This window comes from Podarcis melisellensis (genome assembly GCF_964234715.1).
Source record: "Podarcis melisellensis genome assembly, chromosome: 7".
NCBI classification, from domain to species: Eukaryota; Metazoa; Chordata; class Lepidosauria; order Squamata; family Lacertidae; genus Podarcis; species Podarcis melisellensis.
In genome coordinates, this window is record NC_138539.1 from 87,862,872 (window position 1) to 87,878,204 (window position 15,333).

General features: G+C 44.4%; 1 protein-coding gene across 1 annotated transcript in view; it reads right to left on the minus strand.

The window, feature by feature from the left end:
- PSD2 (pleckstrin and Sec7 domain containing 2) overlaps positions 1-15,333 on the minus strand; it is a 51,895-nt gene that overhangs the window by 10,497 nt on the left and 26,065 nt on the right. Inside the window, exons 6-11 of the mRNA XM_081917778.1 lie at positions 13,938-14,050; positions 13,213-13,271; positions 9,723-9,812; positions 8,766-8,809; positions 2,324-2,514; positions 1,277-1,347 (exon numbers count right to left, since the gene is read on the minus strand). Coding sequence (XP_081773904.1) covers positions 1,277-1,347; positions 2,324-2,514; positions 8,766-8,809; positions 9,723-9,812; positions 13,213-13,271; positions 13,938-14,050 — 568 coding nt within the window. The remainder of the gene's footprint in view (positions 1-1,276; positions 1,348-2,323; positions 2,515-8,765; positions 8,810-9,722; positions 9,813-13,212; positions 13,272-13,937; positions 14,051-15,333) is intronic.

A 15,333-nucleotide genomic window follows, 5' to 3' on the forward strand; every position in this document is an offset into this window, starting at 1 on the left:
TACACCTATGGCAGCAGACATCTTCTTTGTGTGTACCATGCAAAGCATGTCCGACTCATCATCCAAATCACATGACTCATGGCAATTAGACGTGTTGTGTGGAGGGCAGATATTTTTCCTTCAGGAAGTACTTTGTTGCAGGGATGTTGCATTTTGCCAGCATTTGCTAACTGAGGAATATAATTGTGTAAGTCTCATGGGAACCTACTGCATGGTGCCAAAGACCTCAATAGTAGTGTCGTTTTCCCAAAATGCCTGAATCAATTAAAACTTTTTTGCTAATGATTATTTTAATCCCTTTTAAAAGTCATCTCTCCTCTTCTGTGACGGGAGTTTAAATTAAATATTGTGACACTTAAGACTGAAAGCATATGTCTAATCTTTGAAACCAAGCACGACACACATGAATGACAACAGCCTCTCCCCATTTGGGTGAGATTTCCTTTACATTACTTTCAGTTCTCTGAAGGATGTGGGCTTTCCCTCTTCAGTGCTGAAGCACCAATTTTGCAAGGTTCCAGCCTAACCTTCAGAAAAGATCCCTCGCAGCACTCAAGCAGGGGGATACAGGGGCCTGAGCAGGCTTGCAAACAGCAGCAACTGCCGGGTTGCTGAAAAGAAGTGGTAGAGAGCAAAGAAGAAGAGAAAGAATGGCTGCTCTGCTGAAGATGAGTGATCAGCCTGGTGCCCTCCCTGAAAATCAGCTGCGTCCTTTAATTCTTCATTTTAAGTGCACAAAAACGTTTAAAAGAAACACTTTTTGAAGGTCCATTTTCCTATGACATCTGCTATCTCATCCCCCCACAAAGGGAAAAAGACTTACCTTAAAAAATAGGGTCAAGGTAGCAAGTGCCATAGGGCTCCATCAAAGATGGAACAGCCTACTGCCCTCCCTCCATTTGAGAAGTGAGCGACGTTCTCCATGCAAATTCCCCAGGATCCCCAACGGCAAGAGATATTGCCAGTGCTACTGCCTGGTAGCACTTAACTTTCTTCTGGAAAGGAAGACAGACCTGGCAAGCTACTCCATCTTCTCAGAAGCTTCCCCACGACCTGGCCTGTCTCCCCCTTCACCAAGGAGACTTTTTCTCTTGGAATGGAACAGAAGGCATCAGAGAGCTCAGGAATATGAGCAGAACCGAGGTGGGGGAGCCCTTCACAGCAAGCTGTGCCCACTTTGTTTTTTGCCACAGGTGTTTGTTTTAAGTGAAAATCCTTGCACTGTGGAGAGTTAACTTGGTGGGATCTTACAGAACTCTCAGAGTGTTAAACATACCTTTTGCAAATACAAGATGGTTCCTTTAAGAACAGCATAAAACTTCTTCCACCCTCTTCTTCCTCTGGGAGCTGAAAAACATATAATTCTGTTGATTACAACAGATCCACAGAAATACAATTTTTGAACTAATCCACAAAAGACTGCAATTATGATGGGGTGAGGGGGGGTAATACAGTGAAGTGATTATCAATAGAAATGGGAGAGAAACTTAATCTAGTTCACATTTAAAACGGAATTTAATGTACAGTATTTGCACTTTCTGAAACAACGTGAGAGAACAAAACACACTTAGCTGACTTTTGTGGTGCAGTTCTCCCAACCACCAGTGTTTAGGAAAATGAAAATTAGGCAAAAGTATGCATAAAAGCAAACATAGTGTAAATAACATAAAAATGCATTATATTAGGAGAAATTGCTTGCAAAAATGTCAAACTGCATAAAGATACATTGGTTAAAGTAAAAATCCATGCTAAAATGCTGAAGAAATATCATGATTTTTTTTTAAAAAAACACACACACACAAATCGCTGCAGAAACATGAGGCATTTTAAGGAAAACTGCCATCATCAGCCTTGGCAAAGGTCTTCCCATTAGTTCATTTGTGGCCTGTTTATGCGCATAAGGACCTGTTTATTTCACACCCAGCAATGGTGTGAGAGTCACTTTCCTATGTGGCTTCTTCTCATGCTACTCCAGGAACACTGGTGGGAATGGTGGGGAGGAATTCCAGCAATTGCTTCCACCTAAGCATTGTCTCATCCAGAGAGAGCAGCATTTACATTGCAAGGAACCATACAAACAAATCCCAAAGTTACCAGTGTGGTGTAAGGAGAAGCCATGGAGAAGGGACTCCCATGCTATCACCAGTAGCTAAAACAACCCTGGAAAATATGAAGGGTGATGCGTCCCATGCGTCCTTGTTGTAGCCCATGCATGCATCAGTGAAAAGCCAGACTCTCTCCTTGAGCATAACCATTTCAACAAGCGTCTCTGCCACTGCTGCGCATCTCTCGCCCTTGTTGCTGGACCCCCTTCAATACGTACTTCTCTTCCCATCCATGTCCGCGTGGGTTTTCCGAGTGAGGATGCCATGCTTGTAGGTTACAGCATTCTGGGCCTGGGGGACGTCCAGGAATGGATTGCTGCCATCAACTATCCTTGCCATTTTCTTTGTGCTGGCACCAAATTTATCATCCACCAGTTCTGACAAAGACTTTCTGAGCTCATCTTCATCACTTGGAAATAAAGCGAAATAGAGAAGTTAAGCAAACTAAGACGGAGATGTGTGTGGGGGTTCCCTTTGAAAATGGGTGGGTGGGTGGGCAGGAAGTGGGGGAGAAGTCTCTATTGGCATTAATGGCTGTTGCTCTGAAGTCATCACTTATGTCTAAAGGAGTGTCTCTACCTCCATCATTCAGCCCGGACACCGAGGTCCAGATTTGATGGCCTTCTGGCGGTTCCCTCATTGTAAGAAGTGAGGTTACAGGGAACCAGGCAGAGGACCCTGTGGAACACCCTCCTATCAGAAGTCAAGGAATAATAACAACTATCTGACATTTAGAAGGCATCTGAAGGCAGCCGTGGAGAGGGAAGTGTGGTGTGTTACTGTTGTTCTTTGTTTAGAGAAGTTTTTAATGTTTGATGTTTTATCGTACAATATTGGCCTGAATAAAAGCTGCACTTTCCCCCCAAACTCCAATTGTGAAAAGTTAAAGTGGGGCTTATATTTGCAACCTTATGGTATTGCTGCTGTAACAGCTGCCCACGAGGGCCGTCAGGGGTGCAGGACAACTGCGCCCGTCCCAACCGCATCTCCAACCCTCCCCCAAGCCGCCGTAAGGAAGGGGAAAGGAGGGGAGGCCATCAGCAAAGCAGCCCAGGAGCGTGGGGCAAGGGCGCACAGCCTGCCCGCCGCTCCTAGTCATCCCCCGGTGCCGGCTTGGGGTGGTAGTGCCAGGAGTGCCAGGAGGCAGTAGTGTTGGGAATGGGTGCGCAGTGTGCTCGGAACCGAGCGCCAGCCACCACCCCACCCCCCGCACCCTGTTTAGGACAGTAGTGCCAGGAGGGGGCCACACCCACAAATAAGCCTTGAATTTTAAAGGTGTGGCTTATTTGTGGGTGCATCTTATATTCGGTCCAATACGATATTTTTAATATTCTGTTGGGAGCCACTGAGAGTGGTTGGGGAAACCCAGCCAGATGGACGGGGTCAAAATAAGTTGTTGTTGTTGTTGTTTTTGTAATTTGTTGGAAGATGCCTAGAGTGGCTGGGGCACCCTAAGATGGGCAGGAAATTAACAACAACAACTTGGGAAATGACTCCTGACTCTTAGGAGACAGGACAAATGTTCTCCATCCGTTTGCACATCAGCTGCAATCCAAAACTACACCCAGAAATAGTATTAGTAAAGGTAAAGGGATCCCTGACCATTAGATCCAGTTGTGACCAACTCTGGGGTTGTGGCGCTCATCTCGCTTTATTGGCCGAGGGAGCTGGCGTACAGCTTCCGGGTCATGTGGCCAGCAGGACTAAGCCGCTTCTGGAGAACCAGAGCAGCACACGGAAACAGCGTTTACCTTCCTGCCGGAGCGGTACCTATTTATCTACTTGCACTTTGATGTGCTTTCGAACTGCTAGTTTGGCAGGAGCAGGGACTGAGCAACGGGAGGTCGTCGTGGGGATTATCATTCTTTAATCCTCCCCCTCCCCCCACCCTTACCCTGAGAGGGAGGGGTTTTTTGCCCTTGGGACAGAGGGACTGGTGGGAAAGGGAGAGTAATACAAAACTAAAAATGAAACAGAAATCTAACAAGGATTATAAAGCAAACAGGAAAGATTTTGGAAAATCCCAATTAATTTTCAAGGTAAGTTGGAGGGGGCTTGCACATCTCTATTTAAAAAATGTAGTGCTCAGTCTGACTCAATTCCTCTCTGCAACTTTTTATCACTTGGAGAAGAGGGGAGTGTGTTCACACTATAGTTCTACGAAGATTCAGGAACTGTGAGGTTGTGTGGAGGAGGGTTTGCTGGCCTCTTCCATGTCTGTGCTCCTTAGCTGCTGAGACGAACAGCAGCAGCCTCCTCAAGAGAAAGAGCTGCAACAGAAGTATATCTTATGGCTAATGCACATATTGTGTACTATCTGGCAGAAAAGCATATCTGACAGCAGAGAGATAACCAGAGCATGGAGGTAGCGCTACCATCTGCTGGGAAATCTCTCTGCTTAGATGTTGAAATGTCCTAGATAGTGTCCTATTTTATCATCAGTTTACACCAAAGGGTTTCAGTTCTGGAAATCATATACCTGTCTTTCAAGGCTAATGAGTTCGTCACCTGCCTTGGGTACTTTTGAATGGTGTTTCTCCTCCTCCTCCTTCCTTCCTGCATGCATTTATTTATTTAACCAGATGCTCAGATGCACTTTTTTTGAACTCACTTATATAACACTTCCCCCAAATGCTAGTGTTTTACACGCAGCCAAATGGAGATAGACAGCTAGCTCCCTCCAGTGGATCTTTTAAATTAATGTTTCAGTGAGATGTATACTGCCACTCTCTCTCTCTCTCTCTCTCTCTCTGAAGTAAAACTGACTTTAGCAAAAGAAGACTATATTTTGACGATCCCACCAAAAAAACACAACACCTTTCTCTAGTGCTCTGAATACTTGAAACTACACATCTGCAAAACCTTCCTGAAAAATGTCATTAGCTGGGCATGTATTTCCTCAGAAAACCAGGCAACAAACAAATTTAAGCTTTTTTTTAGAGCCAACCTGTACAAATTGTTGTGACCTACCGGGCCATCCATTAGGCTGACAAGGAGAATGATCATATACCCCATTTTACAATCGCAGGCAATAATGTGTTTATTAAACTCCTGGTGGGCTGCCTTACCTGGCTAGTGGATGGCTGTTCGTTTGATGGGTCAGAAATACAGATGCTGGCCATTGGGTTGGGGTGTGGCCCAGTTTGTTCGGAAATTTGGGACAGCCTCATAAAAACCAAGGTGCAAAGCCATGCACCCTGCCAGCGGCTGTTTCTTTTTTTACAGTTGGTGGATTCAGGTTGTTGTGCTAAATTCCCTCAACTGCTGGCCCCACAAATCTGTCAGAATAGTTTCATTTTAAGCGTTGGCAACCCTAGTCCTAAATTGTGCAGGCCTGCCCTTTTGGTGCTATTAAAACGACTAGAACTTGGTTTTGCCTTAAAAGATCATTATGTAAAAGCTGCACACAAATCCCTGTGATGTAATACTAAGGCTATATATAGATGACTTTTTTCTAGTCAGATTGCTGATTGACCCATTTTCTTCCTATGGCAAATGTCCCTGCTGCCGTTTGAGTGGCTGTTACAACCAGCCGATTAGATAATGACTGTCATCTAACTAAATATGATATGCGGTGCTTCCCCCTCCAAAATAATGTGAGTGCCATATCTTCACGATATTTGGCACTTTCAGAAGGAAATAAAAAAACACTTTACAGTATCCTTCTCCACAACTGTACTCAAGCAGTCCTTTAAAATGAGGTGGCGGGGTGGGGTGGGGGTGGGATAGTGACCAAGCAAGATTGTTCCAACAACCTGCATTTCTTCAACATGTTGTTCATTATTTGCTCCCCTTTCCCTGCCCCCCACCCCATCTCAAACATAAACAATAACCCTCATCTCCTGCTTTTGGTCCCCAGCATGCAAAGCTGAAATTCCTGCAGCAAGACTTCTCTCCCCAACATTTGCCTGATTTTTGCAGTACATCTACAGAATGGGGTTCAAGTGGTGATAGTGCCATGGGGGGGGCAGCTATAGCCAGCCTGTGAAGCAAATCATCTCACAGCATAGAAATGATTCTGAGGCAGAGAAGGTGCAATCCTATATATTGCATTGCTGGACAGGAGGGGGAAATCCAGCTCTTAAATGGGCTTTTAAGGTTTTAAAAATACATTATACATGCCAGACTCTATTAATTCACCCTTGCATTTAAATCTAATCAAACAGAGAATGTGAACTGAATAGTCAGGAAATTTTATTTTTGTTTTGAAATACTCATTTTGGTTGAGGGAGAATGATTAAGTAAATTGTACTCGGATCACTCAAAACAAGTTTTTCTATTAGTTTTGTGCAAATGTTTCCCAAATACTCCATTTGACTTTTGTCCTCAGCAATGACCTCCAGAAGAGTGCTTATAAAGGATGCCGTCCTGGAGGGATCAGCAGTTTGCATACAGGAAAAAAACACTGCTTGCCTTTGCAGCACTGCATCAAGAACAGCTGCCATAGCAGAAGGACAACCGGAGGGAGATTCACGTTGTTCCCTAGAATGCTCACACGATGGAAGCCACCATCTTAAGTGCTTGGCCTGTGACTCTTCATTCAGTACAGAGTTACATATGATCGAAGATGGTGGTACCCATAGTGTAGACTCTCTGCAGGACACTTTGGATGGTCCTTGGAGATACTGTCATTGAAAACATAGCTGAAAAGGTCAATAGGAGTGCAGGGAGGAAATTGCTAGCACACCCCCCCCCGAAAAACAACAACAACTCAGTTCTGCTAGTGCAGGGGTGCTAACATGGTGCCCTTCAAATATTTTGGACTCTAATCTCCCCAGTCAGCATGGTCAATGGTCAGGGATCATGGGAGTTGTAGTACACAACCTCTGAAGGGCGTCACATTGGCTACCCTTGTGCAAGTGATGGCTAGGCTTCCACTGCAATGTTTCAGAAATAAGATGAGCTGCTTCTTCAGATGCTCCCTTTAATTTCTGCACAATACAATGTGAACTGATTTTAGTGGGGAGATATAAAGAGGATGCAGAACCCAAAACAGCTGGTATAGAGCAAGCAGCAACCCATTGCAGAAAGACCAATGGGACACGACATCATTAAAAATGTCAACAAATGAAGCAATAAGCAGCTAAATATAATAGCAGATCAGAGCAGGTTAAAATGATATTGTATGTGAGTGAATTAAAAAAAAAAGTACAGCTCCTTGCATCTGCATTGTGCTAACTGCCGAAATGTGGGGTGGATTTCTGTGGCCCAAAATACAAGGGGCTAGATCCAGGGTGTCAATTCTGCAAATGGAAAGGCTCCTTCCACTCACAGAAGGGACTCCAATTTAGCCAACTGCCTCTTTGCCCTGAAGTTCCTCGTGTCACAAATAGTCAAGGGCATGGTTACCAGATGTCCCCTTTCCTGGGGACAGTCCCTGGATTTACAAATCTGTCCCCGGACAAAATCTGTCCCCGGAATGTCCCCGGATTTCATTTAATGTCCCCGGATTTATATTTTAAGTATTGTAGATTTATTAGTAGGGAATGAATGTTGCATGATTGGTTCAACGGCACAAGACACATCATATGGGGACTTCCGGCGAGGCAAAATGGCGGGCGCCATGGCAGCGAGCAGCTCCTGAAGCCAGCCAGAACCAACTGCGCTACCAGGCTGAGCTCTGGGCTGCTGAGACTGCCGCTGCCGAGGGGGAACCGGGACACCCAGCGCGCCAACTGAGGGAACCCATGACCCAAATTGAGCCAGACACAAGAGCACCCAGCCACCCTGTCAACTGCCAGGCGGTGCTCCGGGGCCAGGAAAACCCCGGAGCTGATGCAGGGAGAAGGAGGAGAGGAGAAGGAAGAGAGAGAAGGAGGAAGGAGAAAAAAGAGGGGGGCCCCAACCTTGCTAAGCCGCTACCACCACCACTGAAGAGGAGAGGTAGGAGAGCACCAGGAGGGCAAGGACACATGGCCGAGCCCAGGTCCAATCCAAGCCTACTCCACGGCGGCTAGCGCTCCAAGAGAGCAGCCTGGGGCCCAGATTAAGGACAGAGGAGACCACAGAAGAGAGGATATTACTTCTTGATTTTTTTTAAAAAAAAAACTTTAAAAAAATACAGTGATACCTCTGGATGCGAACGGGATCCGTTCCAGAGCCCCGTTCGCATCCTGAGCAGAAGGCAACCTACGTCTGTGTGTCCTAATGCGCTGCTTCTGCGCATGCGCGTGACGTCATTCTGAGCATCTGCGCATGCATGAGTGGCGAAACCCGGAAATAACCCGTCCCATTACTTCTGGGTCGCCGCGGAAAGCAACCTGAAGCATCTTTAACCTGAGGTATGACTAACTTTCCCCCCTCTCTTTAAAAAGAAAGGGTCCCTTTGAAAAAATCTGGTAACCTTAGTCAAGGGTGTCGTGCTGTAGGCAAACTGGATTCAACCCACTGATTCAGCTCCCCTGCCAAAGTTGCCTGCTTCTTTGAACCCCCCTGTCCTTCCCATTCAGCAGAGAGCAAAGGAAGCTGCTCCAAAGACGAGCTCTATGCTCTAGTATGCATTCCCTGTAGATGGCAGTGCCTCTGACAACCTCTTCTACTGTCTACCTGATACCATTCAAGATGTCGATTACTGAAACTGTTTTCTGTCTTGGACAAATTCTAAGATACATTAATCCTTTTTACAAAGGCATATTATAAAACACTTAAAAACATACTTACATAGCCCATTCTAGCTTTTCGTTTTTTATTGAGTTATACAGTGCCTGCAACAAGAACACAAAGTCAGCTCTTAGTTGGTTCTCATAAAATGATTCCCATCTGTGGACAGTGCCCATATCAACCACTGTTAAATCTGCCTATAATGGTGAAATGTCGTCATAGCTATATTCTATCCCTGACTGATCATAGGAAATGAGCTTGTCCATCTTAACTTTTAATTAAATTATTAGAACAATAAAGGAACAGTTGTTGTTTCTTCTTGGCTTGGTCACACCTGGAGGCATTTGCAAAACTTGTAAGTAATAGCATAAGGAGAGTGTTGCTGGATTAGACCAAAGGCCCAGCTAGTCCAGAAGCCTCTTCCCGCACTGGCCAGCCAGACTCCTGCAAACAGGACCCATCACAGAACTAGGGAACCTTTCACAGCCCTAGGGCTACATCCGCTTTGGGGCTACCTGCCGCCCTGTCTGCCTCAGCCAGCATGGCTAGTGGTCAGGGATGGTGGGATTTGGAGTGCAGCAATATCTGGAAGGGCCAGGGAACTGCCTGTTCAAATTCTCTCACATAGGCAACGCTTCATCTTTGAAGACGATTAATGCATCAGACGCAGAAGCCTGGGCTTTAATCTTTCCCCTTTTCATGTCAGCTTTCCAAAGGCAGAGAATTGTGCCATCCCACAGCTGCAATCTGAAGTGGGGCAGCCTCAAGGAGGTGGAACCACATGTATTTATTTTCTGATCATGATATATAGAAGAGCATCTCTAAGAATGAATGTGAAAATAATCACAGCATAGATGGTGGAGCAGAGGCTAGGGTCCCCCCCCCCCAATTCATTCTTATTGCATGCATGTTCAGCACCTTAGCATAATGGAACTTCAGCCACAGACACTTGGAATTTCCTGCAATAACACTACACCCCATTTCTCCCCCACTGTCCTTTACTAGATATAGGATTACCTTCAACAGATCCTTTGCAAAATCCTTCCCATCATTCAGCCTGTCCAGATTTGCTGTAAACTGTTGGCAGGACATCTTTTTCCCAATATTCTGCAATGCAGAAGAACAGATACTTTATTTCCCCCATAGGTTTTTAATGCTACAGGCAATATATATATACATATGGAGATAAATGAAGTAAACATATGTCAAATGTACTCTTTCTTTGTAGCCCAAAGTAGAGCAGTGCCAAAGAAAGAAAGTGGAATGTTTTCCTTGCATAAACTGCCAGGCTTTGACTGAACCAGGTTATCAGTGTTTGCCTATGAATGGGAAATGAAATGAACAAGGCACTCTGCTGCGGACACCCAGGCTGGGCTATGGTCGCCAGTCTTGCTGCAGGGCTCCCCCCCCCTTTTTTGCAGGGGGGGGGAGAAACTGGGGAATTGTTTCCCCATTGTCATCTTACTGGATTTTTCTTTGCAGGAAACCTGTTTGAAATGTGTGTGTTAATGTGCGACACTGGAGATGCATTGTGGGGCACCTGATAAGAAAAACAGTGTGTATATATAGTCAAAGGATGCCTTGTGCAGGTTCTGAATTATGCTGCTCAGAGCAGAATGATTGTCAAAGCCATATTCTCTTCTCCTTGCCACATCTGACACAATGGCTGCTCCTGCACGGTCCCTGGTCCCATAGCTTTTTGGTTGAGCAAGGTTGTGCGATTTATCTACAATACTAATATCACACCTCTTGCTAGGGCAGGGGCATCGTTATGAAAAATTAGCCTATTAAATTGCAATACTGTACTTCCTAATCAATGGATTCAAAGAAGCGGATGTTGCTGAGAGTGGCAAGGGAACAATCATGAGACCTGGAGACCCAGTTTGCACATCACATTCAGCCAAACTATGGTCTGCTGTGAAAGAGAGGGCATGATGGTGCATGCTGCTCCCATTGCGCCCACCCGGCTCCTCCCTTTCCAAGCTGGAAGGGGGGAAAGGAAAGACTGACTTGGGTTTATGTGCAAACTAGTGCTTGTGGATTGTTTCTCCAAACGATCATGAGAGGAAGTCAATTTATTTCTTAACAAAGTTGGGAAGACATGCATGTTACACACATTTTCTTTGGTAGGTGTTGCTTTCCTTATTAACGCATATATTTTACAATTCCATGTGCCCAAAATGTACAGAAATGTAGTGCAAATTGTAACGACTGCACTTACCACCTGAGAAAGGGTTAAAGAGCAATAATAAGAGGATCCCGGAGCAGAAGAGGAAGAGAAAGGAGGAGAGAGGAAAGAAGAAATTAATGTCACCATAGCCATTGAAGGTTTACAGCTCTGAGATGCCTTCCAAATGCTTATCCTCACTGAACTTGCTGTATTTACCAGACCATTTCACCTACAGAAGAATTTGGGACTTTGAAATTTAATTTCCTGCCCAATTCTCCTCCTCCTTTCTCAGTGGTAACTTAGGCCTGGTTTTCACAAGCAGCAGGTAAACCTCTTTGGCTACTAAACCATTTTAGTACTGACTGGAGTTGCAGATTTACATGACTGAATGTTCCTCCACAGACAGAAAATAAAATCTGCACACAGGAAACAGGCATGTCACAGGGAAGAAAGTTCCAAGAAGCAGCTCTCCATGGCATTTCTATTTGCAGGTAAATTGTTGCGCAGGGAAGCATGTTGTTACTTGAGCCCCTTGCTCACTTCTGAAGTGGAACAGTGGAGAAATCAGTTCCCCGTGCCATCCAGGTCCTTTTCATGCATTCCTTTGGTACAATCCCCTCACTCTCCTCCATGCAGTGAGTGTATTCATGGAAAGATGTGTCAAAAGGCCTCTGCTGCTTGTAAAAAGTGGGCCTTAGAGACAGAAAACAGAGACAAGCATGCAACTGGTTTGGGTTAACCGAAGCCTGTTCGTCTTGTCAAACAACAGTATAAATGTTCCCTTTAAATGTGATTAACTTTAAATAAGGGGACGCGGGTGGCACTGTGCTCTAAACCACAGAGCCTCTTGGGCTTGCCGATCAGAAGGTTGGCGGTTCGAATCCCCGCAATGGGGTGAGCTCCTGTTGCTCGGTCCCTGCTCCTGCCAACCTAGCAGTTTGAAAGCATGTCAAAGTGCAAGTAGATAAATAGGTACCGTTCCAGCGGGAAGGTACACAGCGTTTCCGTGCTCTGCTCTGGTTTTGGGTTTCCGTTGCACCAGAAGCGTTGCGCACATGATCCAGAAAAACTACCTGTGGACAAACACCGGCTCCCATGGCCTGTAAAGCAAGATGAACGCTGCAACCCCAGAGTCGTCTGCGACTGGACTTAACTGTCAGGGGTCCTTGACCTTGAGCTTTATAACTTTAAACATGCTTAACTGGCGTACCTAACTCACTATGCTGACTGGCAGCTCCTTTCCACAGCTGCAGACAAGTGTCTTCCTCAGTAGTTGTTAGGCATTGTACCTTGGACAAACAAGGCTTGTGGCCTACCATGGAGCTACAGCACTTCAACCTAAAAGGATGAGTGCTACTGTCCGAATCAATGTAAGTTGCAGTGTTATTTTCTAAGCAATCAGCAATGCAGCAATCAGAATAATGCAGCTGGGTGCACATTTATCTAATTAAGCAAATCACAAACATAAATACTTCTTGGGTATGTGCCTTTGCCTAGTATATTATTAGCCACTTCACTCATTTGAATTTTAAGAAAGAACTAATTCTTCCAGTCATGTAAGCATTTTTGTTCAGCACGTACATTCCATGGGCAGCCCATGGCCCTCACGACACCCACACACCAATACTGGCACATGGAATGCAACAAGGGTCTATCCTGGCTCCTTTGGAAGGAAGGGTCGGATGTGAATGTAGCAAGTTGCCTCTCATGCTGTTTAACATCATGATAGTGCTGTATGAGGTCTCAGGTTGGTGATGCCTCCAATAGGCTTGCGATCAAATTACTTGTATCTCTCTTTTACACAGATCCTAGGCAGTCTTGGAGCAGCATCTGAGATCAGTCATGGACTGAGTAATAGGTGAACAACTGAAGGTTAATCCAGACTAGACCTGACAGGAAAGTGACATTTTTGAAGGAATCTAATGGGAGTCTTCATCATATATCTCAATTTATTCTGAAAATATACTCTTATACACGCTTATCTTAGTTTGCCCTACACAATCCCAGATGGATGAGACTTGAAGGATGAGGCTTCCATTGCTGCATACTCTCCAACATATCACAGAGGAAAATCGGGATGATTGTCTTTTGGGTCCACACTCTTGTCAGGATCCAGTCAGAAGCAGGGATGGCTTCTGTAATTCTGGGATGTGAGACAGTTGAGGGGTATGTTGCTTAAGCAGCATTTTTGCTGCATATAGAGCACAGAACTGAATGCCCTTCCCTGAAATTGTCTACTACTGCCATGACATCAGTTTTCAAAGGCATTTTCCAGATAGCAACAAATCTACCTGGAGAGCAAGAGCGCAATGTATGTCTTCTTCTGAAAATACTTACATGGCCATGCAAATCTGTGTTGAGCAGCATCAGGGCACAAGTGAGTGTGTGGATTCCATCTGGAAGATGCAAGTACGGTAATTTAGCCTCTTTCTAAATTGCACTAACAACTAGATATATTCATCATATTGTGGTCCTTGCCCTCACAAGGCAGGGGAAAATTCAAAAAGCCAAGAACAAAATTTGAGAAGGTCAGCTTCATTTGGCTCCAAATTATGATATTGTTCTACTTCCGCAACAGCCTCACTCCCACTTACTTTTCATCCTAATAACTATTTAGCTATTTGAACCAAATGCGGTTATTAAGCAGGTGGCATTATTCCAGGAAACCATCTAGTCTTTCCTTTCAGTTTGCTTAAAACGCAAAACTTACCATTATAAAGCTCATTTCAAGGGTTCAAAGTGCTGCTCTCAGGAATATGTACAAAGATCCTAAATAGGCCAGTCCAGTATTAATATTCTCCTGTGGTGCAGTTAGATAATTTTAGGCTCTTATTGATGGAGGGACGACTCCTCTTTAGATAGTAACGTGCATTTAATGCACTGCATTATTTCAAAATGTGGGAAGCCAGTTATTCTGTTTTTTGGGAGCCCTTCAGCTCATTCTGCATGTTTTCTGTTAACTTTTAAGGGAGATTTCACTGGCAAGCCTCTCAAAAAGCTAGTTATGGCAAGGTGCTGTGTGGGGCAAAAAGGCCCAGTTCTGAACCATAAGGTTGTGTTACCTTCTGATGTGCTCTCTTCTGGATTGCATTGGCAATATCGGTGTGAGAAATGGATGAGGACACGTTCCCGTTCCTGCGTCTCTCCCATCAAGGGGAAGGCTTTTAGGAATGTTCTAGACATGGAAAGGTAAGGAAGTTAGCAAATAAATAGAAAGGAGACCAAAAGTTGCTGATCATAGGCCGTGAGATACCTAAAATGGATGTGGCTCTGGGTCTTCTAAAGTCACAGTTTACTACAGTGGTACCTCAGGTTACAGACGCTTCAGGTTACAGATTCCGCTAACCCAGAAATAGTACCTCAGGTTAAGAACTTTGCTTCAGGATGAGAACAGAAATTGCGAGGCAGCGGTGCGGCAGCAGCGGGAGCCCCATTAGCTAAAGTGGTAGTTCAGGTTAAGGATAGTTTCAGGTTAAGAACAGACCTCCAGAACGAAATAAATACTTAACCCGAGGTACTATTGTATTCATTATTATACTATTATACTATTATATTATTATATTATACTATTCATTATAAATGTTAAATCTCCACGTAGCTGAGCACGCCAACACCATACCTGGTTTGGGGTGAAAAAAGGCACAGGACTGAGGCTTTCGGCGTCATTAACCATGGTGACCTCTGGGAGCAGCTCTGCACAAAGGGGATTTGGGGCACAGTGCGACAGGGGATTTGTCCCCAACTAGGAACTGCGTCTGACTACCGAGATGTGGGGAAAGTTCACATGTGTTGATCTTGTTTTAGCTTTCCAGTGATTTGAATTATCTTTTGAATGATTTTAGCGGTCCTTTATTGATGCCTTAAAAGTTTTATTCTTTTTGTAAACTATCTGGTGGTTTTATTACAATCAAACAGTATATAAATCTTGTTAGGTGAATGAATGAATGAATGAATCTATCTGACTTGATTCACAACTCCTGGACTAACATGTGAAAGGGGGAAAACTTCATATTTTGATACAGCTAAATACAGATAAAATACATTTAGAAATGTGTGCATTGATAAATAAAATATTATTTAAGTACAAAATGTTATGCAGATTTTATTTTAAAAATGCAGGTTAATCCAGAAATAGAATACATTTATGAATGAGCAAATGTGAAATTGAGAAGAACCAGACCCAGACCCATCTGTCCATCTCTGCCTCTGCCTGAACATTTCTATTGCAATCCAGAAGGACTGTGGGCTCTGGTTATGTGAGTGCCATGGATTAAACCTGGAATGCCACTTATAACAACCAGCACAACTCTTCTCACTGCTTCCCATTTTGTGTGCCTTCGTAACCTTAAATAATTAGTTTTATAGCCTGTGCAACCCTGAGGAGTTGAGGTGGATACCAAAGGCAGGAAGTCTCCAGCAAAACAGGGTGAAAATGTTTCTATGTAATAAAAATATAAT